Below are 27,915 nucleotides of genomic sequence, written 5' to 3' on the forward strand. Positions count from 1 at the left end.
CTACAGGGCTTCTGCCAACCTTGGTTGATCACCTGAACCCCAGCCCATGTCTGCTGCTCTCTCTGATTAAACTGACTGCTTCACTTGCTGTTCTTGTCACTCAATCAAAATTTACTCAGCACATACTATGTGCCAAACACTGGAGGAGGTGCTGAAGATACAAAGACAAATAAAACAAAATTTCTGCATCTCAAGTAGCTCACATCCTAGTGGGGTAAAAAGGCCCACAAGCAGATATTCATAACAGAGTGTGCCATGTGCAATAATAAAGATAAGCATTGATATCATGGAAGCAAAAGGAAAGGCGTTTAGTCTATCCATGAAGTAAAGGATAATGGGATAAAAGATAAATAGGAATTAACTGAAAAAAATCAGAAGACAATTAGGCAGAGAGACAGAAAGAACAAAGACTTGGAAGGAAGAAAGGACAGAGTATTCAGGAAATTATAAACCATCAGGCATTGCTGGGGCGTGGTCTGTGAGGCAGGGGTTGGTAGGAAATAGGTGTATAGATCATAGTGCTCTGGCTTTCTCCTCTGTGAAAGGAAGGTCCGCTGAGGGTTTAAGCAGGAAAATATCCGGGTCAGATCTGTATTTTTATTTTGTTAGTGGCCTAGTGACTGACTCACGGAAGACCAACCAGAGCTGAACAGTCAGTCATACAGCCGCAGGGGACAAGGCTCAGAACTAGAGCTATGGCAACATGAGTGAAAAATGGAAAGGATTCAAGAAATACTTGTGAAATCAAAATAGCTTGTCTTCGTTTACTGATGTGGGAAGATGAAGGGAAGGAAACAGTCAATGGTGACTCACAAATGTCTGAGAGAGAACAGAAGGATAACGTGCTGAGGTACCTATGAAACATCTAGGTGGATCTACTAGCACAAAACTCAGAGATGCCGAAATAAAAATAATAATAAATCATCCCAGCCTACGGGGGACATGAGCTTTATAAACATCCAGTAAGAGATACGTTGCTTAGATCACTCCTTTCTGCGGTGAACGCTGCAGAGTAAGCATCATTGGAATTTCCCCTGTTGTAATCATCATGTCTAAGTCTGAGTCTCCCAAAGAGCCGGAGCAGCTGCGGAAGCTCTTTATCAGAGGTTTGAGCTTTGAAACAACCGATGAGAGTCTGAGGAGCCATTTTGAGCAATGGCGAATGCTCATGGACTGTGTGGTGATGAGAGATCCAAACACCAAGCGCTCCAGAGGCTTGTCACCTATGCCACTGTGGAGGAGGTGGGTGCAGCCATGAACGCAAGGCTACGCAAGGTGGACAGGAGAGTTGTGGAACCAAAGAGGGCTGTCTCAAGAGAAGATTCTCAAAGACCTGGTGCCCACTTAACTGTGAAAAAGATTTTTGTCAGTGGTATTAAAGAAGACACTGAACAACATCACCTAAGAGATTATTTTGAACAGTATGGGAAAATAGAAGTGATTGAAATCATGACTGACCGAGGCAGTGGCAAAAGAGGGGCTTTGCTTTTGTAACCTTTGATGACCATGACTCTGTAGACAAGACTGTCATTCAGAAATACCATACTGTGAATGGCCACAACTGTGAAGTAAGGAAAGCCCTATCTAAGCAAGAGATGGCTAGCACTTCATCCAGCCAAAGAGGTCAAAGTGATTCTGGAAACTTCGGAGGTGGTCATGGAGGTGGTTTTGGTGGAAAAGACAACTTTGGTCGGGGAGGAAACTTCATGGTCGAGGTGGCTTTGGTGGCAGCCGTGGTGGCGGTGGATATGGTGGCAGTGGGGATGGCTATAATGGATTTGGTAATGATGGAAGCAATTTTGGAGGTGGTGGAAGCTACAATGATTTTGGCAATTACAACAATCAAACTTCAAATTTTGGGCCTATGAAAGGAGGAAACTTTGGAGGCAGAAGCTCTGGCCCTTATGGTGGTGAAGGTCAATACTTTGCCAAACCACGAAACCAACGTGGCTATGGCGGTTCCAGCAGCAGCAGTAGCTATGGCAGTGGCAGAAGGTTTTAATTACTGCCAGGAAACAAAGCTTAGCAGGAGAGGAGAGCCAGAGAAGTGACAGGGAAGCTACAGATTACAACAGATTTGTGAACTCAGCCAAGCACAGTGGTGGCAGGGCCTAGCTGCTACAAAGAAGACATGTGTTAGACAATACGCATGTGAATGGGCAAAAAAAACTCGAGGACTGTACTTGTGACTAATTGTGTAACAGGTTATTTTAGTTTCTGTTCTGTGGAAAGTGTAAATCATTCCAACCAAGGGTTTTAATGTAGATTTTTTTTTTTGCACCCATGCTGTTGATTGCTAAATGTAATAGTCTGATCATGATGCTGAATAAATGTCTTTTTTTTTTTTTTTTTAAATGTGCTGTGTGAAGTTAGTTTGCTCTGAAGCCATCTTGGTGAATTGCCCCAACAGTGTGAGCTAGAATTCCTTCAGGGTGATGCCAGGTTCCATATGAAATCTACTCACAACCTGCTTGGGCACAGAGGCCGTTGTCTTCAGAAACTTTGGTGTGGTTGAATTGACAGTTACTGTGTTGTGACCTGGAGTTCATCATTAAAAGGGTCACCCAAGCAGAGTCATGGAGTTCATTTGGTTATTGATGATTATTGGCACATCCTATGCAATACATCTAAATTGAATTATGGTACCAGATAAAATTATAGGTGGATATGAAGCTTGTGTATCATCCATTATCATGTGTAATCAATAAACGATTTACTATCATAAAAAAATAAATAAATAAACATCCAGTAAGCTAGCCTGGAGGAAAAAAATGGGCGTCATTCACAAATAATAACACAATCCTTCACCTACCAGTTCTGCATTGTCTTGGGTGCTTGACCTAACCCCTTTTCCTTTGCTGGTAATACTAGATGCTAGAACCAGATACTTGCTTTCCTAGATTCCTTTGCCTCTGTGGTAGCCATGTGACAGAGTTCTAGCCAATAAGACTTAAGCAAAAGTATCCTGGAAGATTCCTAGGAAAACCTTTATTTCATTCATTCATTCAGTCATTCAGTCAGTCATTCCCAACTCTATGCCATACATTGTTCTAAGAACTGGGAATAAAGTAATAACAAACACAATCTCTGCTCATGTGGAATTTCATGCTAATGTGAGGAAGATAGACAAACAAAAAATAAGGTAAATACGTCAAATGCTGATAAACATTAAGGAGAAAAGTAGGATATGAAGATTAGGAAATACCCATGAGTGGAAGTGGAGTTGCCATCGTAGGTGATGACCCAGAGGAGAGCTGAAAAAAAATGAATGAATAATATGTGTAGTTCTCTATGTAGGCAAATGAGAGAACAAATACAAAGGCCCCAAGGCTACAACATGTAAAAGTAATCAAGGAATACTAGAATACAATGCAAGGAGGTCAATGTTGAGAGAAGAGCATGAGGCAGAAGAGTGGTACCACCGAAGTTCAGAGCAGAAGGGGGACCAGATGCAGTGGTGTGCTGAGGCTCACACCAGCTCACCAGAACCTTGTGCCCATCTCTTCCCAACTGAGCTTTCAGAGACTTCCCATGGCAACAGCCATGATGGGAGTATTACATTATGGAAACAACAAACATTACAAATCAGGGCTTTTTTCTGGAGAACTAGTCTACCAGCACAACACTGACTTTACTGTTCTCAGGACTCTGGCCTCATTCTGGGTCAGGGAGGAGTCATCAGAAGGGTTTGGGTAGAAGAATGGCATCAAATAATTTAAAAGTCGCCCTGATCTCTGTGTTCACCTTAAGAAAGGGGTGGTTGTGACAGGAGTACTCCCACCTCTCATTTCTTACTGCCTTGAACCTGATGACTAGGGTGGCAACAACAATCTCACGCCATGAAGAAAAGACCCAAGAAAATCTCAGAGATGCCTGCTTTTATGGTGTCAAGCTGCTGAATCAATACCAATACTACCTACCTCCATGCCTCTTTTTATGTGATGAAAATAAAAACCCATTCGTTTGCATCTCTGATGGTAGGGTTTTCTACTACTCACAACTAAAGACATGGCCTACAGACATTCTTAACTGATACACTTGGTGACTAAAAGAAGAGATGGCAGGGCCTTCCCTCTTCTATCCTTCCACCCTTAACCCACAGTATCCCAACCTGATGTACAATAAAAACACATTTTACCTTTACAAACAAATCATCAATAAATAAGTGTGTGTATGCGTGTGCGCAAGCACGACAGAAGAAATGGAAGACTTTAGATACTCACCTCTTCCCTGTTGGGTGCATCAAGAGGTGCAGTGGCCGCCACAGCCAGCAGCTTGATGGGAGTTGTGGTATCGCTGAAAACATCTGACACCTCCTGAGTCATGGCCTCTTGCATCTGGGCTTTCAGATCCTTAAAAACATTGTTTACAAATTAAAATTCCCCAAAATATCTAAAAAGCACATCTGCCAATGTCTTCACTTCACTGACACACTCATTCATTCATTTAGTCTTTTATTCAATAAGCATCTGTTGGGTAACAACTATACTGAGCTAGCATGAAACAGGTATAAGATATGAATCCCGCCCTCTGAACAATTAGTGTGTAGTAGAAGAGGTAAAACTTGGCGCACAGTTCCTTAGAGGCTGTTCTACCCAACCAAGAAATCTTACTTCCTTTCTTGGTGGCCTCTAAGAAATGATACTGAGGATTATGGGGTTGCGCCCAAAGAAGGCCTGGGAGAGAGAATTCCTCATCATTTCCAATGTTGCAGGGGCCTGATAAGAACCACAGTAACTATAAAGATTGATTTGTGGAGGCAGTGTCAATTTTCTAAGCATTTTCTTACGTTAAGAGGAAGGAAATCAAGAATGAGAATATTTTTATACATTTTTTCCATTGAGTTTCTAGAAATATTTAATAACCAATGCATATATCCATTTCTAAAGAACAGAAATCTCAGAAGTCATCAAATGCTCTTTTCACACAGTTATCACACTCAGTCCAATCTAAGTTTTCTATATTTACCCAAAGAGTCTCAATCACCTGTTTCTCAAGGTGGGTGGCATGTACTGGCTGGTGATACCTGAGATACTTTTAAATGATATAAAATAATGTTTTTATTTTAATAATTATGTGTTTCATTTAAAGAATATTAGAGAAATTTGGCTAGTGTTGCTCAATGGATTGAGTATCATCTCATGTACCAAGAGATCACTGGTTCAGTTCCTCCTCAGGGAACATGCTCAGGTTGTGGGCTGGATCCCCAGTAGTGAGTGTGCAGGAGTCAGCTGAGAGATGTTTCTCTTTGAATTTTTTTTCCCCTCTTTCTCCCCCCCACTTTCTCTCTATACAAAAATAAATAAAAAACATACTTTTTATTAAAAGAATATTAGAGAAAATATAATTAGCTCATCAAGCTCATGATTTCAGGATTATTAGAAAGTTTTCTTTTAAATAAATTTACTTGTTTAAAAAAAGAGTCCATTTGAAGATAAATATTGACTGAGAAGTACAGGTGACACACGGATAAAGCAAATATCACAAAATAGCTCTCGACTCGGTAAAACAGTGAACACAACTTTAGTTGCTGTCACCCACTGGTGAGCTTTTCAATGAGCAATAATGGCGCCTCAGATATTCCTCATTAGCTATGACACTGCCACTGCGCAAAGCACCTGGTGAGCTATTTCCTAATAAGCTCTGAATTTCCTTACTTCCTTGGTCACACTCTTTTCACTTTCCCTAGACTAAAGAATTATATATTTTTAAAAATCCTCCTTCCCTAGTTTTTTAATAAGTAAGCACGAGAAAAGGAATGCTCTGTGTTCCAGAGTTCTACCTTTAAGGAGTCCTGGAGCTGCGATGCCAGCGCTCTTGCCTGGGGGCTCTCCCCTTCCCCTCTGGCAGCCAGGTCAGCCAGCTGGGCGGTCAGCTGGTCCACTCTGTCACACTTTGCAAGGAGATCTTGGCGATACGGCCCCATCATGACATTAGCCAGACGATGCCCTTCGGCCACGAGCCCTCGGATGGCAGCCTGACCTGGACCGAGAGAAAAACACTGAAACTCACAAAGACTGAGAGGGCACCTGCAGTGCCATCTGGTAAGTTGTTTATTTTTTTAATAATAATATTTAGTGAGTTTTCCCCTCTAAAAATAGGGAAAAAATGGGGAAATACAGAAAAATATAAAATAGATAAACCACTCATAATCCCATCACTCCCAGATTGAGATATTTGAACATTTCCTTCTGGTCTTTTCAATGCATTACATGTTCCTCTGCATATACACATTTCACATACATTTCTCCTTTACAAAACAGAAGTCACACTATACATTAACCTTTACTCCCTGCTTCTTTTTATTTAACATGAGCATTGTCCACATCATTAAATAGTCTTCAAAAATCATGATCTAAAATCTATGTAATATTTTATAATCCTAACCATACTTAGTTGGCCATTTACTTATTATTTAACATTTACTCTGTTTATATATATATTCTTGCATGTAATTCCTTAGAAACATCTCTAATTGGAGTAAATTCCTAGAAGTCCGATTGCTGAGTAAACGGGTATAAACTTCTTTGAAGCTCTTGACACATAACACCAGATTGTCATTCAGGAAGTATGTTATTAACCAATTTATTCTTTCACCAGTAAATTACAAATCTGCGATTCCCCAATGCTGGGAATCACCAATTTAAAAGTTTATCTTTTTATCCAATGAATACAGCAAATTAAATAAACAGCTCTTTAAGCTTCAGCTGGGCTTGTTGTCATAAAATGACCTAAATTCTTATAAATCCATTCCTAAAATCTCCCAGAAATGAAAAATTTAGGTTATTAATTCCACTAGTGACTATATGATACAGAAGCCCTCCTAACTGAAAATAACCTTGGTAGTTAAGTGTCTATTACTATTTTCAAAAATTATATTTAACTAGGTATTTTCTAAGGACTCTTGTAACAGAAATACAATAAAATGGAAGTATACATAGACTAAAAATAATTAGCTCAAAACTGCAATTCCAACCTGAGGACCTTTCTATTTGCCCACAGCAAAATCACTTATTCACTAATGCTTCTTGATTAAATCACAGACATCTTATCAGCTACACTGGAAATGGAGTTACTGCAGAATGACTCCCTCACCAGTGACTGAGAAGCCCTTCTGCACTTAATTACAGATGATTCAGGATCTCCATCAACAACTTGCCCATTTTCACTGAGCCCAGTCTAAAGATGGTTAAGTGCACTGATGGCCTTACCGACTCCCCGGTCGTCCACTGTGGGATTATCAATCCACCGCTGTGCTTGCTCAATCTTGCCCTCAAGGTGGACCGCTGCTTTGGCGGGTCTGCTGTTGGCCACAGTCCTATTGGTTTTGGACTGCAAGTTCTGCAGAGCAGTGGCCACCTGCTTGGCCAGTGCTCGGGCTTCTGGGGAATCTCCTTTCCCCCTGCAGAGAAAAAACAGCCTTTCTGTCCCACACAGACACTATTTACACTGAGATGATGTAATTGCTGATACAAATGCTAATGAGATGTCAAATTGCTATTAATTATGAACTTGGTTTGAAAGAGGAATATGTTTATCTATTTTGCCCTTAAATAAGAAAGTAATCATCTAAATTCAGATAGTTTTGTTCCAGTTAAGACATTAAGTATAAGTTTTTATCAGTTTAGCTCAATCAAGAACACCCATTAGTAAGCTGGGCTCAATCAATCGTCACTGTGTTAGCTGTCCCTTCAGCCTGTCCTCTCTGAAAAACTAGTTCCCTGAGGAGCAAGGTGGGCCCAAGTAGCCATATTTGTTGTGTAGTGGTAGCTGAAATAGTAGTAATTTTTAAAAAAGCATTAAAAAAAGTTTGCTATAAAACAATATGCCTTGTTTCGCTGGCAGCAGCCTCATACATCTGTCTTTACTGCATCTCTTGGTCATATCATTTCCTCTTGTGCTTAATTTAATCCCATGTTGTTTTGTATAGTAATATGCTGTACACTCTTGTAGCCTAGGAGCAATAGGCTGTATCCAATTACCTATAAAGGCACATTATATGTAGGTGTATGTGTGTATGTGTAGGTATATTTTATTTTTAAGAGAATATATATATGAAATGCATGACATAGTATCTCCTTATTATAAGAAACACTAATGATGCCGAAACCGGTTTGGCTCAGTGGTAGAGCGTCGGTCTGCAGACTGAAAGGTTCCAGGTTCAGTTCCGGTCAAGGGCATGTACCTTGGCTGCGGGCACATCCCCCGTGGGGGGTGACGTAATTGCTGATTTTCTCTCATCGATATTTCTTTCTTCTTTTTTTTTTTTTATTTAATATTTTATTGATTTTTTTACAGAGAGGAAGGGAGAGAGATAGGGAGCTAGAAACTTTGATGAGAGAGAAACATCGACCAGCTACCGGGGATGTGCCCGCAACCAAGGTACATGCCCTTGACCGGAATCGAACCTGGAACCTTTCAGTCCGCAGACCGACACTCTACCACTGAGCCAAACCGTTTCGGCTCTCATCGATGTTTCTAACTCTCTATCTCTCTCTCTTCCTCTCTGTAAAAAATCAATAAAATATATTTTTTTAAAAAGAAAAAGAAACACTAATGCGTGCCGACTATGTATGTATATGGACTTGTATTGGGGTGCTAAGAATAGTGTCTCCAACTTTGAATATTTTAAAATCTAACGAATGTAAATAATGGGCTAATTTTAGTGAGCATTGACCTAACTATATAACATTATATTTTATAAATGTCAAATTATGCATTTTCCTAACCTAAATAATTCAAAACTTGGGCCTTAAGCAGAGATCTTCAAATGACTGGGTTTGATATACAATCAAATTTCAGCTGTTACCTCAATTGATCTCTATCACAACCTCCTACCTAAAGTATGTCTACCCTGCTCCCACCCACTTCCTATTTCATGACGCTAGGCAAGAGTTTGCTTTCTCAGCCAACAGTGCCCCCGTGGTCACTGTGAGACTTGACAGAATGCTGAAGAGAAAGGGTGAAGCACGCTATGCTCCCAGGGAAGAACAGGAAATGCAGCAGGAAAAACAGAATCTCACAAGATACTTGACTATGGCTATCCCTGGGGAAGTGGCTGGAGGGCTGGCAAAGGAAATAAGCAACTTATACTTTTGATGCAGAATCTGTTTTTTAGCATGTGCTACAGGTTTTATTTTTAAGAGAGTAAAATATATATTAAAAGGGAAAAAGCAACCCTTCTTCTTATATAATCAAAGTAGGTAGCTCAGTTGCTTGGGCATAGTCCCAGGCACCAATTTCCTCATATACCCAGGAAACAGATATGTCACAAACAAGAAATAGCAGAAAAAGTCCTACCTTAGAAATGGAAATACAGACCTCAAAAAAGGAGTTCTTGCCATCCTTAATTAATTTAAAACTATATGATCAGCAATAAGTCATTAAACTTCAATGGTGTTAATGAAAAACCAGAGTAATATCTAACTTAGTCACGTAACACAGAATCAATGAGAGCACAGCTTCACTCTTCAAGCATCATGTATGTGCATAGGGGAAAAGGAGAGAGATTAAGGGGTGATTTAAACAATTAAATACGTACTGTCTTCGTAAGTCTGCTAATTTAGAAGTCAGAGCAGCTATTTCTCCAAGAGATCGTAGAATGTCATCTCTCTCTTTAGGATCATCACATAACTCTGCTATTTTTCGAGCTTCAGCCAAAGCCCCTCGAATCTGTTCTTCTCCTTCTGGTCCACCATTTGGATCTGCCAGCCAGTTCTATACACACAGACGTGGAAAAGAAGCACACTGTGACCCACTCAAAAACCACATTACAGCACGCTTAACCAGGCATTAGAAATATTTTACCAGCAATCACAAGGCACACCGGTAACGGTTTTTGAAATGCTGATCATAATTGTTTTACACACATTCTTAGCTCAGGAATAATCAAATCAATCTTTTAAAAAATAATTTTCCCCTTTGCCATTAGAATAACATATCCTTACAAGCTTTATCTCATCTTTGAATTAGTCACACCTTATTAATTCTTTGGTTTCTCAAACATTTGTGTTTCTCTATGAAATGCAATCTTTTCACAGAACAGTAGTATCCAAAAACTTTAACCCTTAACATTGTTATGACCAAATACAGCTGCAAATTCTGAGAGGAACAGTTTTAATATACTGTAATCTATACCAGGAACTAGGATTCTCTTGGTATTCAGAGTGCTTACTATTAACTAATCTGAGTATTCAAAAGTAAGATGTTTATCACAATATAGATAAATATCAGCCTAAACCTGTGTAAGTAGGCGAGGTGTTATCATTGGTAACTGCTGGAAATTAATCATCACTTACAAACATCCATTATCCACCCACCGTCAATGAGAGAGAGGGAGGGAAGGGAAAGGGGAGGGTTACACAGAGGATAGTTACGGTACATTTCTTTCTTATTTCCCACCCCTCTTAAAAATCGTCACTACTACCTGGGCAGCATCGATCTTCTTGGCAATGCTCTGCTTTGAGTTTGTCATGGCCTCCAGTTTGCGGGCTGCGTTCTCCACTTTGGCTGTGAGCACGTCCAGACCCTGCGACACCTGCTGGGCTTTCTGCATGGCCACGGGCGAGGCTCCTTGTCCTCTACTCAAAACAGACAGATGCTGTCATTGCACCCTCTCATCTACTTAACAGCAAAATGTCACCAAAAACACAAGCCATGGCATTTCTGTAATGTGCTGGTCTTTTTCCTTTTCTTCAGTAAGTCTGAGACAGCACAAGAAAATACAGAGATAAACCCAAAACATCTACTTTCTCCTTTGTTTTTAAAAACACACATGAGCTTTGTGGAGCTGCATAACCATTTTAAAGACCAGGCCTGCAGATTTTGATAATAATGACTCTCCTCTTGGTGGGGATTACATAATCAACTTTACACTTCAGGGGGAAAATGTGCCTGCGATCTTATTGCTATGGAGGGTTTTGTTGCCATAGTAATGAGTGCTTTAGAAATAAACAGCGCATTAGATTGTCTTATTTATGGGCAAGCACACATTAAAACTGTTTCCGGAGGCAGCACGCATAGTGCTACTGAGAGCACACCATCCTGGGGCCAAACAGAACTGTATTCACGTCCTGCCTCCTGGTCCCTGAACCTTCTAGGGCTTCTGTTTTCTAACTTATAAAATGGGGGTTGGGGGTGAGGGGGCCTGCTTATCAGACAAAGTAGCTTCAAGCAAAAAGATATTTTTGAAAACATTCTGGTAATAAAGCAATACACATGTATAACTATTAATATTATTGAATTGTCATTTTTATTATAATGAACCTAATGACAATCTTAAGTATCTGCCTTCCACTCCTATGCAATCTATAAATATCAAAAACAGTTAGGACTGAGGGGGAAAAGCACATGGTGATGAGAAACCACTGCTTCCCATCAAATTTCTAAAGAACTAATTTTGCTATTTTGCTAAGAAGTGATATGGTACTACTACCAAAAAAAAAAAGAAGGTAGAAACTTCTTTTCCCTTGGAAGACACTTTTCAACTCATAACAAAGTAAAACCTTCCCTCCTTTTACCAGCTCAGATTTTGTAATCTACCCAGACTGGTAAACTCAGTGATAGGGTACACATTTGTCATTTGGTAGAATGGGATGATTCATTGTCCTTAACCTGAGTTTCTGATTTTAGGATAAACCCCAAAACATATTTGCTTCCCTTAATAATAGTACGAATCCGCCACTCATTTTTCTGTCATCTTTATAAATTTATCTTTATTTTCCATCTATACCTATACTTTAAGTATCAACTCAACATTTGTTGCAAGGTATATAAAAGGCATTTATACCTTTTACTCCTTTCCACTCTCTTTAAAAATCAATGGGAAAATATGCTCTGGGAAGGAATAACAAATATAAACAAATAAAAGTTTATTGAATCCCATGGGGGTGGAAAGTATATCCTTACAACTTAGAAGCCTTAGGTGACTGAATCAGAGAATATCATTGAGGAAACTTACTGAGCTTCAGCTACTACAATGTTAAATAGGGAGGCATACTTAAGAAAGAATGACAGGAGATGGCTTTCTAGTCTTTCATCATGAAAGGATATTGTAGGCTCCACAGTGAATTGGGCACATAACAGATTAATGGTTGATCCCATAGAAAAACTATCTCATTCTCTTGCTCAAATTCATCTTTCTCTGAGCACATACAACTGTGTACTTGAAAATTCCAAGTGAAAACTGTCTACCACACTGTGAAACGGCTGCAGACAAAAGAGCCAACAGTGAGAAATCAGAAGAGCCAAAATCTCATCAAATGCGTTGGCATTTCTCCGAATGGGGACAGAACTTCTTTTTGTCCTTTCTGTAAAGTTCTTGTCATGCTCATGACAGGGGAGACTGCTTCACAGCAGGAGAAAAAGGCTCACCGAGGTCAATGAGATACAATTATTCATGCTGTTCCTTTCCCCAGCCCCCTTCAAGGTCGAGACTCTTAACTCGAAGCCCCTGGAGCTTCCAGGGCCACACTGGACCAATGAACCTCTGGAAAGTATATGTAATGTTGTTTACATGCACTTTTTAGGTAGAGATTAATGGCTTTCATTGAATTATAAAAATGATGTTGGTCCATAAAAAGGTTAAAAACTGTATTCTTAAGTCTATTATGTAAATATATTTGAGACCGGGTGTAATGGTGTGCAATATGTCAAAGAGTGTTTCTGAGGCCTGCCTATTCCAATTATCTCAAGATATTTCATGATAGCCTGACATATGAAACAGGAGGTCATGGTTTGATTCCCGGTCAGAGCATATGCCTGGGTGGGGGGCTCAATACCCACTGAGGGTCATGCATGCTTCTGTCTCTCTCTCCCTCCTCCCTTCCTCTCTGAAATCATTTTTAAAAAATTTAAAAATATATATTTCATGACATTCTTGAAGCAAAATTAAACTTCATCTATACTAGTTGCTCATGTTACTTAAATTTTTCCCAATGTCCATACTATAAAATGCCATAAAAATTAGGATCTTTTAGAACTTTATTAACTCTATGAATGAGTTCCCCAAAAAAACCTATACATATTATACTGAGTTTTCTTAATAACAAACTATATATATTTAATTTATAGGAGAAAAAGTTCTAAAAGCCAAGACTTGAGCTGGGTGAAAGAATTAAGAAACCAAATGAATAATGATGAAACAGAAACTTAAAAGAGCCTAGAAATGACCAAGCTAAAGAAGGAAAAGTTCACGTCACTCTCCAAAGAATAAATAGAGTACGATGACCATTTTGTTTATTAGCCAAAGACCACACAGTAAAATTAATAGACTTGCTTCTGAATCATTCCGTCAGGAGTGAGGTCCTATCTTTGACCGACTACTGCTCTGTAAGAACAGAGGAACTGTACCTGGCTCGGAGGTCAGCCACTTGGTCAGTCATCTGCCCTAGCATTTTGCAGGTTCCCAGGATCTCTCTGCGTTCTTTGCCTGCACAGAGTTCACCGACTTTTCCAGCTTCGTCTAAGATCTGCCTGATGGCCTGCTCACCAGCATCCCCTAAAATAAAGAGATATTCAATATCTACATTGTTAACACATTAATTATGTAGAGAGGGTGCTTTACAAGTCATTTCATTCATGAAGGAACAGATACTTTCAAATGACAAGATGAACAGAAGACAATACATCTGATAGCTAACAGCCAAGCACTGCCCTTACAACCACAGACACTGCTAAAAAAGATTGGAACCATAGTCATCTGGAGGTAATAAGCAGCTTGTGGTAAGAATATGGATGATGAAAATAGGCTCTAACAATTTAATTGTACTCAGCACCTCCAACCTCCATTAGGCTTTTCACATTCATTCAAATGTTTATCTAAAACTGAATAAATATTAGATGAGAAAATCCATAAAGCCTAGCTCAATAAACTATTTGGGGCTTATCTTTATATAAGCTAACTTTGGTTTCAAATTCTTATTGGCATCATTATTTAATCTGCTTAATTAAGTACTTTGTTGACATAAATATGCCCAAAGGGAATAAGAAGAGGAGTTTTTATTCAAAATAATTACCTTTCTGATTCAGGGAAGTGGTGAATCAAGAATTTTGCAAAGAATGCCCAGTTCAGCTCCGTTTATTCCCCATGATAAGAGATGATTAGTCTATGTCCTCCATCCTTCTAAGACCTAGTAACGCTTCAATCAGTCAAAACTAATTGAATGGTCTATGCTCCTAAATGTTGCAGTAGTTATCTCAGGACTATGAGATTCTCGGAAGATCACTTTCTTTTGTCTGCTTGCTTTTTATCTTTTTCTTGTATCTACTTGAAAAGTACAACCGGAGGGTTACCTGGGGAGGCACTGGGATCGCGGAGCCAACCTTTGGCCTGGTTCAGTTTGGAATCTATGGAGGCCAATGCTCTCTTCATGGCTTCAGTGTCCTTCCGAAGAGAAATGCCACAATTATTTCATTTGCAAAAATTGAGATACCACGGTACAAAGTAAGACAGAGAAGTGACAGCACTAACATACACTAGAGGTAAGGTAGTCCTACAAAGCCTTAGAAATGTTCTCATCACACCATAACGCTTATTTCTGTCAAAATGCAGCATCTTGCATGCAACTCTTCAGTTAATTCTATGGTTTGCTGATCTCCCCGGTGCTAAACTGTGAAAACTGGTAAGACAGCTCAAGCCAAAAGATGCTTAATGTCTTCAGCAGGAGCAAGCCCTGTTGCCACATGCCTCAGTATCAGCCTCTCCGCTAGGCAACATCCACCTACTGCAGCTCTGCCAAGGCCTCCCGCTCCAGCTTAGGGGAAGCTGCATTAGCATGTGGTGCAGCAAATCACAGTCCTTTACACCTTGTTTGGAAATAACACACATATTGGGTAATGTTTTACTCTATTAAATTAATATAAAATAATTGGAATTACTGGTTGGAAAATAAATGAAAATGTTAACCAAGCAATTTAGTTTTAATTCCACAAATAAACCACTAAATGTAATGCAAGAAAGAAGCATTTTTCCGGCCTTCCCTGCCACTCCTCATCCTTAGCTCCCTTACACCCCTGACCTGGAAGAAAGGCAGGATAAAATAAGTGGGCCTCAACAGATATTTACAACACGATTCACAATGACTAACAAAATTGGCATAAGATCTCCCAGGATATAGCATGAGAAGGTGAAACAACAGACTAAGTCACTTATATATATATATATTTTTTAATAACATTTTTAAAATATAGAAAAATGCACAGAACACTATAACCAATACCCATGTAACCATTCTCAAAATTGACAGACTAACCATCTCTCAAGTCTCTTACATGTTAAAAGACAGCCTCTCTCCCTTTTGTTCATTCACCAAACCACAGAGTTAACCTCTGAAATTCTAGGCAATACCCCATATCCCTAACTTCAATTTTCACTCGGTAAAACTTGGGTTCTTAAAGGTGTTGTATCACCTGTTTTCCACACGGGGGCACCAGGAGCATCTCCCCACCCCCACTTCCAATTCAAACAAGACAGGGCACTAGCACAAATAAGGGCTGGGAGCACTCAGAGGCTTACAAGGTCAGGAGCCTGATCCCAGCTTTTCCTAAACGCCAATTCAAATGAGAGGACTCCCAGCTTTGGATTGCCTGCTTTCCCCATTGAAACAGATACAGATTGTTCTCCTGTTGCAACATCGGTTCTAAGAGCAAATTCTCAGCCATAACCACAGAGCAGTGAACTAAATTACTGGAAAAAAACGAAAATAAATTTGTTTTGTTATCAACTTATATGGAATTATGGTAGCTATCTACCAATTAGAAGAGGCAGAATGGTAAGAGGATCTGTTTCAAAATATCCATTTGTGATTAGAACACGTAGACAGGTGGCATTTTTAAAGTGCTTTGCTTCTCAAATGGTTTAAATGCCTGCTCCTCCTCTATCTCATTCTTCCACCTGTGCAGCAAACATGCCTTCAAAAGTAAGACAAAGGTCATGTAAGTTTAATTCCAAATTAGTGTGGCCCAAATCAGTATTTTTTCAAAGAGTATTTCAGGAATCTCCTAACCTTAGAGTTAGATAGCCTTTAGTGCCTAACACAAGTTATAGGACTTTGTCTAGAGACAGATTTAAAAAAAAAAAAAAAAAAAAAAAAAAAAAAAACACAAACCCACAAGCTCTCACCTAGAAAGTATGTGCACACTCTGAAGAAGAGATATTGCATCCATGTAAAAATAATTAATTTAAAATCTATTAATAACCATTTATTCACATATTTTCAGTGAAAATAATATTTATTGCATTTTTTAAATCTAAATTCAAGAGTAAACTATGATCAGAAAAACTTTTTAGTGTCTATCCCTGCATTTAAAGGCCACTAGTTAAGAAATACTTTAACTGAGCAGTTCCTGCATGCTAGGCTGCTGGAGGCATTGTTCCCTCATTACTTCACAGAACCTCAAATTTAAATGTAATTTAATTTTACAAATTGAGAAACAGGGGCTCTGCAGTCCTAGAAATCCAATTTGATCTCAGGTTGATCAACATCAAATGTCATTATTTTCTATTACATGAAACTCAAGACTTTTTTTTCTTTTAACAAAGAGAGTTGCCAAAGAATCTACTAACCTTCTATAATACTCAGCAATCTCTGCCTTGTCGATTTTGACTTTGGTTAATACTGCTCAGGAAATAAGCTCTAGAATCAAATTAATAACTCACTAACCTGAAAGGCTGCTTTTATTCTCTATTGCCCAAAAATGATTTCAAACACAATGGGGAAAAAATTTGACTTGCTCTATTATCCTAAAACATCATTGCTTTTTTTCCCCCCCTCCTCCCTAATAAAGTATGAATGGCTACCACATTTCAAGGAAAGACTCTAATTCTCAGGAAGTGAGTAATTTTCTCCTCAGTGAAGTTAAAGTTAAGCCTGGCAGGTGTGGCTCAGTGATTGAGCATCAACCTATGCACCAGAAGGTCCCAGTTCCATTTTCCATCAGAGCACATGCCCAAGTTTAGAGCTTGATCCCCCGTAGAAGGCATGCAGGAGGCAGCCGATCAATAATTCTCTCTCACTGTTGATGTTTTTTTTTTTAATATATTTTATTGATTTTTTACAGAGAAGAAGGGAGAGGGAGAGAGAGTTAGAAACGTCAATGAGAGCCGAGACTGGTTTGGCTCAATGGATAGAGCATCGGCTTGGGGACTGAAGGGTCCCGGGTTCAATTCCGGTCAAGGGCATGTACTTTGGTTGCGGGCATATCCCCAGTAGGGGGTATGCAAGAGGTAACTGATTGATGACTCTCTCTCATCGATGTTTCTAACTCTCTATCTCTCTCCCTTCCTCTCTGTACAAAATCAATAAAAAATATAAATTAAAAAAAAAAAAAAGAAACGTCAATGAGAGAGAAACATTGACCAGCTGCCTCTTGCACACCCCCTACTGGGGATGTGCCCCCAACCAATGTACATGCCCTTGACCGGAATCGAACCTGGGACCTTTCAGTCCGCAGACCGACGCTCTACCACTGAGCCAAACCGGTTTCGGCTCACTGTTGATGTTTCTATCTCTCTCTCCCTCTCCCTTCCTCTCTGAAATTAAAAAATATATATATTAAAATTAATAGATGTTCATTTCCTCCTAAAAAGAATCAATGGCAAATTTAGAATGAAGCTGAATTTTTTAAATGGAGATTTCAATTAGTTACCAAAAATTTTAGTAATGTGAATTTTAGACAATTTATAGATTTAAAACCGTCACTAAAAGTGCTACCTTAATTCTTTCTAGAATAGGGCAAATTTTAAATCATCATTTTAAACAATACATTTAATGCCATATCTATTAAAAACAAAAATGTCTGTGGGAACAAATATCCAAAACTCCCAGAATCTCATACATATTGCCTTTGAAAGGCAGTGTTTATTGTGGGATTGACAGAATTCTGTCATAAACAACATAAGTATTTAACATTGGCTGTGATGTAAGCAAATTCACTAAACAACTTGGACTGTAAGTCACTATTAACCCTTTGCACTCCGCTGTCCCCTCTCAGGGGACATCGGAATTCTAGCATATCACTCGGATGTCCCCTCTCAGGGGACATTGCAGTTTATTAGTGATTACGGGGAATTGAGTTAATTCAACGCACGTTTCGCAAAGTAGCGTCGAGTAGCTGGTAGCCAATGTCCAGAATGGTTCGGAGTGCAAAGGGTTAAGATATATTTATAGCCCTAGCTGCTTTGGCTCAGTGGAGAGAGCATCGGTCTGCAGACTGAAGGGTTATGCGCTCAATCCCCAGTGCGGGGTGTGAAGAGGGCAGCCAATCAATGATTCTCTCTCATCACTGATGTTTCTATCTCTCTCTCCCTCTCCCTTCCTCTCTGAAATCAGTAAAAATATTTTTAAGAAAATATTTATAAAGGAGGGAAATAATCGTAACCCTGTGTGCCACAGGCCTTCAGTTAGATCTTGTCATGTAAATCTAAGAATCCAGGTTACAATCTGGGTATGACACAGAAGAGAGAAAAAAAAACAGCACCTTCACTTGAGTATTATCTCTGTAAAATTTCAAATTTGGGGGAGAGAAAGTCTCCACCGATCTCTTCTCTGAGTTCTTCGGTTCTTTTTTCTTAAGAGTGTGTAAATGGCCAGATCTGGCCATGCAGCTTCAGCAACAGCTGGTCCCCTCCCACCATGGTCCCGTTTACTGTAAAACTCTTATGAGTTCATGTTTTCAATGAAAAACCGCAGTGCCTTGGCACTCCTCCCACATACCAAGAGGTGAAAGAACAACCTAAAAGAACTCCTTCTTACATACATTCCCAGGAACTGAAACAGCCCTGAAATTCAATGTCAAGTTAGAACTAAGTAACACAGAAGAATACTAAGAACCACTGAGTTCCTTTTCTAGACAACTGGTAGGAAAGTAACGTCCTGCATTTCAGGCTCTTGAAAACTGTAAATATGGGACTAAGGATCCCCTCTCTTTCACTGCCCAACCTACTCTCCCTTTTTTCCATGAACACCTCCCCAGCTTACTATTCCTACTCAAAGATGTTTCTGGAAAGAAGAGACTGGGCAGGAGAATAATATCTTACAGACTGCATTAGGCAATGGCAGAAGGCTGTTCAGCCCTGACACTTCAAGCGAGTCACCCTCACAGGTTTGAGTTCCCCATCGCTAAGACTATTGGTACCTCCCCAGCTCTAAAACTCTTTGCCATCCCTGAGCACACAATCAGAAATACCAACTAAGATCACTTGGATCAGAAGGGAAACTTCAATTCCTTTAACATTTTGGGCTTTTCTTCTGTTCACAGAGAGGGGAGAAAATATCATAAATGCCTGTATTAACTATTGATCTCCAATTCCAAGAGATAAATCTTTTGTTTTATAGCTCCTAAAATAAAACACTAGGAGCCTCATAAAAAACTCATATGCAGCCTTATTTTTTCAAAAATGAAATAAAAATCAACCCTTAAATCCCAATGGTCTGCAGTAAGGACAAGTATTAGAGGATTGCATGTTCTAACCAAGTTTCCTTCTTTGGAAGAACAGAGTAATCTGTGTAAGACATCTGAGTCATCAACCGCCACCAGCCCAGGCCCTCAGTGGGAGGAGACTCATCACAGGAACTAATTCTGAGTAACAGTATCTAATGACCCAAGGCGAAATTGCGGGAGCATCTATGTGGGTTCAAAAATTCTTAGCAATAAAAAGGTTTTAAAATTTGTTCTCATTTCCTCTTGATTCTCAGCATGCCTCAAGATACAAGTAATAAAAAACACAAAAACATATATATAGATTGCTAATGGGGTTGAATTAGAATTGTTTAACTCATAAGTTCTTTTGTTTCTAATGTATTCCCTGGAAAAATGCTAAACTAATTTTTAATGATCACTTATCAGATGATTGTTGATTTAAAGAGGAGAAATTTTTACTCTCAAAATGAAATGAAGTATTTTGCCCTTGCCAATGTAGCTCAGTTGGTTGAGCATTGTCCCATGCACCAAGAGGTCTCCAGTGCAATTCCCATTCAGGGCACAAGCCCAGGTTGCAGGACTGATCCCCAATGGGGGACATGTAGGAGGCAGCTGATCAATGTATCTCTCTCATTGATCTCTCTCTCTCTCTCTCTCTCTCTCTCTCTCTCTCTCTGCCTCTCCCTCTCCCTCTCCCTCTTCCTCTTACTTTCTCTCTCTCTAAAGTCAATAAAAACACAATTTTTAAAAATAAAACAACAATAAAATTAAGTATTTAAAGTCTGGGTATTTTTAAGTTTGTAAATCGGCATTTTTAATGTAGGTATGGAGGTAAAATGATCAACTATTGCATTGCCTCTTTAAAATCTTAACTTATTCAGCAAGATGTACTTTTACCAAGAATTTTTCCACTTACTTTCTTCCCCCACTTTTCTAGAGGAACCATCATTTTCCAGGAGAAAGCTGCACCAATAGGGAAGCATGAAACAAGTACGGTAAGACAAAGTTAATGCTTTATTGGTAGGGGCAAGAGGAGGTAAAAGATGCTATATGTATTAAACAGAATGGGAAGCCAGGGGTCACAGACAGACAATAGGTCTGGTTAATCCACTGCCTACCGCAGAGCAATGCAAGATGCATAATGCTACTAAAACGGAAACACCCAAAACCCAAGTTACCAACTTCCATTTTCAAGGTAAAATTTCTTTTTCCTAAGTACTCTTGTAACTAATAAAAATGATCACTCTTAGGGGAAAAGAGGAGGTAGGGTGGATGGGAATGGGGTTAGGAGTGAGATTTGTTTTATATATCATTTCATAGCATTCCGCCTTTTTGTGAACCAGGTAAATTGTATAACAAAGACAAAAAATAAAATTACAAATAAACATTTATTGCTCATTCTGATGTCATTATGTACTTGGGCTCCTTCAGGCTGAACTAATTTTATTTATTTGCTTTCAGTCTGCTGGCTTTGCAGCATCTTAACAGCCTGGCCCCTTCCAGAGCAGCATAAAATGGAGGTAGCTACAAAGCTGTACACTGTGGACCCAGGCCCATTGCCCTTGTGTATCCCCTCCCCCTAAATGTCTAATCCTCATCCTGAGACACTCAACTGGCCACTGTACAAAAAAAAAAAAAAAAAAGAGGTAGCTCTCAACACTCGCACAAAATAAAGCTCAGTAACACTTATTTACTAAATGATGGACAGCTCTTCCCCTCTGAAAACAGATAAGCATTAAGGTTGCAATTCCTGCTCCTCCTTTTTACTATTTCTCATCTTTTGGAAGCAAAGCCGAGAGAATAAGGAGATTAGCTTATGGGACCAAGAGGTCATGGAGAATGATGGCTGATTCAAAGATCAGGCAGCACAACATGCAGTGAGCCATGGACTGAAGTCAGGAAAAACTTTCGATACACCTTACTCTTCTCCTTTTGAGTTTGAAGACGAGGATTACTGTGAAGGGCAGATGCTCCATCTAAACTCTCTAGCCTACCCATTTCCATTATGGCTTGACACCATAATGGCACATCTCCAAAAGCAAAATTCCAGAGCCTGCAAAGGAGACTGATGATAGAGATGACATCAGCTGGAAGTTTCCTGAAGTCAGAGTCCACAGGTAACATAGGGGCCACCCAGCTACATGGGGAAACCTGCCCTTCAAATGAAGTCGGTGGCAATGACTACACCAGGACAGTTCTCAAAGAACGACAGCACTCACTAAAACACAGGCCCGCAGTGTTTTCTTTTGCTTTCCCCAAAGACATTGCTCAGGATGAGCTCGAGTCAGTCTGCCCAGCACAGCCTTGAGTCCCATATTAAATCAGAATCTGACGCATATTCGAGCACAGTGTTACACACCGGCACACAGAATAAGGCATGGCACACAGCACAAACACCCTCAGACATGCTTTTTCTCTTTTGAGTGGAAAAAAAAAAAAAAGAAAGAAAACTAGAGGGCAACAAAAAGCTTACCTTCTAAACGTGAGAAAAAAGAATAAAACAAACAAGAAAACAAAAAAGATGCATAAAGAAGTCATAACAGGGAAGTGAAAGCTGTCAAATATGCAAAAACAAAATTAAGTAGAATTAAAATGATTTTACCATACAGATTTAAAATACAGTCTTAGAACTTGTTCAAGAACTTCATGCCTCTATTAACAAATCCATAACTCAGGTAAGCTGACTAGTTTCTTCTGCATATTTAGATCCACTTTCTAGTTTGAGGCCTGCAGTTTTGACCTTACCTCATAGTGACCTGAGGACAAAGAGCCCCACTGAGCACCAAATGGAAGTCATCCTACAAAATCCCCTCTAAGTGGGCTCCCAGCCCGCCCGGTGGCCCTGGAGACTACATCTGGGTCACACGGGGGTAAGCTGGGTGCTGGAGACAGTGTGTTTCTTGGGTTCCTACAAGGAAAGTGTAAACCCAAGTATTTCTGTTCCCTCAAATAGTCCCGGGATAGGGAGAAGCAGACCAGAGCAGCAGCCACACAAAACTACTGCTGCTCACTCTGGAGGGGACCCACCAACTCTTTTGGAGTCCAAGAAGAAATTCTAGACTAAATTCTAATGAGTGAAGGGACCCCTCACACTAACTGACAAATGTGAAAACTAGTATTTTATTTAAGCTTTCCTGAGGAAAAATGGAATGATGAAGGCACACACCTAGAAATGCCCACGTTTTCTCGGTAGACTTCTCTGGGTCAAAGGTTGGTTTAAGAAAAGTTTTCCATAAAAACCAGTCATAGATAGATTAAGTCTCTTTGTTACCTAGCAACAACCGCCCACATAAAGGGCAGGGCTCCCACCCCGGGGAGCACACACCACACCAGAATTCCTCACCAACCTCATCCCTGGGACTCTAGCCTGAAGGAAAGGCAACACATTTCAGCCTTCCCCCAACATCCACCCCATACCTCGATTGTTCTATCGAGGAACAAAAGGAATTTACAAAAGCAGCAAGTAACCCATGAGACAAAAGGGAAGAAGAAATTGTTTTCATAATATCTGAGGAGTCTTACAGTACACATAATTACAAGATAAAATCTGAGACAAAGCCCCAGAAGGGGAACATTCGGCTTTTGCTCATTTCTCCTCCAATAAAACTTGCCTTGCTGGCCCAGGCATCTTCATCCCAAGAAGTGAGTTGTAATACACGAATGATCTCATTAATTTCGGCACTCATCTTTTCTACAGTATAGATGCGATTTTTCAAAGCTTCTTCTATTCCTTGGCTTTTTGAGTTTTTAGTTGTTACAAAAATCTTCATAGCTGTAAAAATAAACGGAAGATCAGAAACTAAGGTTGGAATTGAATTTTGCTGTACAACAATATTCACACAAAATGTTCCACACCTTGAACACATGTTTTGGGCTTCTAAGATCTTACCAAAAAAAAAAAAAAGGAGTTGAAACAAACACTGCAAATCTGACAATAAAGTTTCAATATCACAACCTTTACTGTAATGAACACTGAAGGTACAAAACGTCAGCACAACATGATCAGGGAACTAATTTAACGTGCACATGCTGATGACCTACAATCACAAAATACACAATATCCTTCTAAACCAGCTGGCATCCCAGCCCTTTCACTGTCCCTAGCTAACACAGACTTAATGGGACAAGATGAAAACAGTTACAATATTTAAACTGTAACCAGAGAATGTGCTGCCCCAGTCCTAACGGGAGTTCCCAAAGTGTTCAATTTATCTTCCACGATTTCTCTCAACATGTAGCAGAGACTTTTTAACCCCCAACAGCGAAGAAGAAATAATAATATGAAGCAGTGAAGAAAAATAATTTCCTCCCATAAAATAATTTAAATTATAAAAACAGAGACTAATCAACACTTTATTGAGTTACCCAGCTTAGAAATCCTCTTCCCAACAACCTTTCTGCCACATCAAACAGTTATTGGCCTCAAAAACGTATTTCCATGGAGATTAGAAGACTCTAATTACAAAGGTTTGTTTTCTAGTTCATGTGAGGGCTTTCTGATTGCTTACACTCGCATCTCCTTTTCAGCTTCTACTTGAAATGCCAAAGCAGGAAGGCAGTAGCCCCGGTCACAGTGGCATGCCTCACAAAAAATTTAAATAAAGCTGCTCTCTGAGAGTTACATACTAGCTGCTTGACAAGTGCAGCTCCCTGTTGCTAGTTTAGAGGACAGTCCCCATGTTGCATTTCTGGACTCTGGGAAGGTGGCCCCAGGTGGCATAGACCACCAGCTCTATAATGTAAAGAAAAGCTAAATTCTTTGGATTAAAAACAAAACGAAACAACAACAAAAAACCTGTTAACCAACAATGAAAAGGCTCTGGGTTTACTTCCTTATCATATATTGTAGTACTCTATAATATCCAATCCATCTCCTAGTTGCGTTATTGTAATACAAATAAAGATGTCAAAATCCAAACATCCAAGACTAGAGTTTCTAGAGGAGATTCCACCTCCCAGAAAAAGAGCTTCAGAAGAATAATCAGCCGCAGCCTTCAGGTAATACCAACCCCTCAGGTTTCATTCTTACCCAAGCAGAAGGACATGCAAATAAGCAGCAAAAGAATAAATAAATAAACAAACAAATAAACAAACAAACATTGTAAAAAGTAAAAAATAAATAAAATAAAACAAATAAGCAGCAAAAGAAAGCAAGCATCAGGAGTCTAGAACATGTTAAATTTCCCCCCCATAAGATAAAGTACAGGCAGAAAATACCTGAGATGAGAACGGGCAGCAACTCTTTGACGGTGTTCATTGAGTTCACCAGCATCACTCGGTGCTCCTGGTGCGTCAGCTCCTGCTGCCTCTCGTCAATCATCTTGGCCATTTTAGTCATTCCTGGGGCATAAGGAGTAAGCAGGGTGAGTAGTGAAACAACCCAACTTTATGTTTTTCATTAAAAATAATTTATTAAATGTGCCAAAACCGGTTTGGTCTGCGGACTGAAAGGTCTCGGGTTCGATTCTGGTCAAGGGCATGTACCTTGGTTGCGGGCACATCCCCACTAGGGGGTGTGCAAGAGGCAGCTGATCGATGTTTCTCTCTCATCGATGTTTCTGACTCTCTATCCCTCTCTCTTCCTCTCTGTGAAGAATCAATAAAATATATATATTTTTTAAAATAATAATAATAATTTATTAAATGTAAAATTAAATGTGACATAATTTTCACGTTTGGCATAAATACATTCAAAAATAAAGTCACCAGGTTGCCTGGCTACCATGTATGCAGGTTTCACACCATGTACTAGTATCTGCCCAAAGTGTCCATGTAGGTAAGAATCTCATGGAGCCTGGTATTAAGAATCTAGTGGCTGAAAAAAGTCTTAAGAATTATAATAATGGGTTTTGTTTTCATCTTTATGTTTTACTATACTTTCCAATTTGTCCAAAATAAGAATGTACTACTTTTGTAATTAGAAATATAAATATTATAAAAATAATATTAGTGATGACAGCGTTTGAAAGCATCTGGTGTTTTGGAATCAGCCTGCTAGCACTTTCTGTTGACTTCGGGTATTATTCGAAGGAGATGTGACTCTAAGCTTTGATTTTTTAAGCTGTTCTCAAAATGTCTTAAACAGTTTTCCCGCTTTTTAAGGGGTACCAAAGGAAAATGGGAACGATGGGGTGGAAAAGATGGGGTAGCCCCTTCTTCATCCAGGGTCGCTCCATTTTTGTCTTTTATATGTTGGACTATGCATAAGATTTCATTTGAAGAAATAAGACCTTTTTCCAGGACTATGAGAAAGTTAAAAGAGGACTAAAGCCATCTCCTGGTGATCTTTTCAATGATGGTTCAGAGAAATTTTTAACTGCCATAAGCTCTCAGAATGACTGCACCGAAACCTTATGAAAATACTGCTAGTTAAAAATCATTTAACAGCCCTGGCCAGTGTGTGGCTCAGTTGGTTGGGCATCATCTTGTACACCTAATGGTTGCCAGTTTGATTCCCAGTCAGAACACATGCCCGGATTGTGGGCTCAATCCCAGGTAAGTGCAAGAGGCAGCCCATCAATGTTTCTCTCTCTCCCTCTCCCTCCTCTATCCCTCTCTTTCCTCTATCCCTAAAATCAAATTTAAAAATCATTTAACATAAGATGCAAGAATTTATAAGGTAGTATATTATCTTTAATACTGACAAGTTAAACATCAGATGTGTCTTGTCATTGGTCTCATTCACACTCCAAGAACCTTCAAGTTCATAAAGCATCAAAAGCTGCTATCTGTTCATGTATTTTGAATATTCAATTCTCAGACGACTAAACAGTCATTTCAGAATGAGATTTAGCCACAGTAGCTCTTCTCTCCTTCTAGGTCTGATTACATTATGCATTCTTGGGCTAGGCCATGAATCCATAATAGTAGGCGGGCTAATAAGCAAGCTAAGAGGTCATAAAGAGCTTCAGGCCAGCTGGCAGACAGTGAAGGAATGCTGTGTGGTGTGGAATTGAGAGGTCAGGGTTCAGAGTGGCCTTAAGCATTACAGCCCTAGGAAAGTATTCCCTACATTTTCCAGCAACATCTGCAATGGCTAGTTTAATTCATTAGACAGGGCCAGGATTTGTAGAAAGCACATTCAGCTTTCAGAGACAATGATATCTACTCAATAGAAGCATAGCATCAGCTCCAACAACAAAGTACAGACACCTAAAAGCCTAATGCATCATTACGTATCTTCTGCAAAAAATAGGGTGGAGGGCCTTTTCCTCTTGATCAAACATGAGCAAGCCATAAAAATGTTAATATAAAAACTGGATATGACTAACCTGGTCCAAGGTTCTTTGTGTAAGTGACCAAATCTTCCATAGTTTCTACCACCTCTGCCACTGTAAGATATTCCAAAATTCCTTTGCAAACTCTAATAATTTTGCGAACCTGGAAATATATTTCAGAGTAGTCAACTGAGTGAACAACTACGTAGAAAAGAACAGTTCATATGTGTAGCTATTCAATATTTTCTCATTCTAAACAATCATCAGTCCTCCATTATTATCTTTGAGGCTAGGCTTCTGTCTGAAAGAGATCTGCATGGGCCTCAGATTGCCTACCTCAGCCTCATCGAAGGTGAGGAGCAGGTCCGATGTGCCGGAGAGGATGCCCCTCGACCCATCAATTAGATAATCCCGAGCAGGCACTGAGTAAGGGTCTGCCTGAAGCATCTGGGATGCCTGGACAAGCTTGGTGCAAGCATTTTCCACCCTGTGGGAGTGAATAGGGAGTTAGAATGAAGCAGAAGAATATCACATGCAAATAGACAGAATATCACTGGCAAAATGAAGCAGACGAATATCACGTGTAAATACAAAGAATGTAAATGAATATAAATTCACTTTTTTTTTCCTCCTAAAAAATAGCCAAGACTATCTTATAATAGAAGTTTTTTTGCTTACAGATACATTAAGTACAGCACAATCATTCATTCATTATTCATTATACTAATTAAGCCTTGTTCTTTGATATTTCCTGGCAACAAAAACTGATGAGAAAATGTTTCAGACCTTTTACTTCAGGTTGCTGTATCTCTGTATCTCCTTTGTTTCCTTACTCCTCACCTATGCACACTGCCATTAAAAGACACTATATCAAAACTCAACTCTTTGACAATAGTTTCAGATTTAGCATCTTTAAAATTTTTTTCAAAGAACTGTGTTAAGTGAAATTTAATAATCAGAAAAGCAAAGAAATAGGAGAAAACACAAAGAAAAATTATGAGGTGATGCATAAATTTCTCATTCATCTAGCTATATGAATTTGCTTGACAAATCCACTGGGCTGCTTGAAAACAGTTCTCAAAAACTATGTTAATTAAAATGTCATTGCCAAAACCGGTTTGGCTCAGTGGATAGAGCATCTGCCTGCAGACTGAAAGGTCCCAGGTTCGATTCCGGTTAAGGGCATGTACCTTGGTTGCAGGCACATTCCTAGTAGGGGGTGAGCAGAAGGCAGCTGATCGATGTCTCTCTCTCATCAATGTTTCTATCTCTCTATCTC

General features: G+C 39.4%; 1 protein-coding gene and 1 pseudogene across 2 annotated transcripts in view; one reads left to right on the plus strand and one right to left on the minus strand.

The window, feature by feature from the left end:
* Positions 1-27,915, minus strand: part of VCL (vinculin) — a 105,258-nt gene that overhangs the window by 17,700 nt on the left and 59,643 nt on the right. The window contains exons 3-13 of the mRNA XM_084904840.1: positions 26,973-27,123; positions 26,691-26,799; positions 24,637-24,759; positions 23,031-23,191; positions 14,293-14,383; positions 13,351-13,498; positions 10,427-10,580; positions 9,542-9,717; positions 7,212-7,402; positions 5,783-5,982; positions 4,224-4,352 (exon numbers count right to left, since the gene is read on the minus strand). Coding sequence (XP_084760966.1) covers positions 4,224-4,352; positions 5,783-5,982; positions 7,212-7,402; positions 9,542-9,717; positions 10,427-10,580; positions 13,351-13,498; positions 14,293-14,383; positions 23,031-23,191; positions 24,637-24,759; positions 26,691-26,799; positions 26,973-27,123 — 1,633 coding nt within the window. The remainder of the gene's footprint in view (positions 1-4,223; positions 4,353-5,782; positions 5,983-7,211; positions 7,403-9,541; positions 9,718-10,426; positions 10,581-13,350; positions 13,499-14,292; positions 14,384-23,030; positions 23,192-24,636; positions 24,760-26,690; positions 26,800-26,972; positions 27,124-27,915) is intronic.
* Positions 1,014-4,166, plus strand: LOC311632889 (heterogeneous nuclear ribonucleoprotein A1-like; annotated as a pseudogene). Its single transcript has one exon. The product of its transcript is annotated as a heterogeneous nuclear ribonucleoprotein A1-like (transcript).

The sequence above is a fragment of the Pipistrellus hanaki genome (genome assembly GCF_964339955.1).
Source record: "Pipistrellus hanaki genome assembly, chromosome: 14".
Classification (NCBI taxonomy): domain Eukaryota; kingdom Metazoa; phylum Chordata; class Mammalia; order Chiroptera; family Vespertilionidae; genus Pipistrellus; species Pipistrellus hanaki.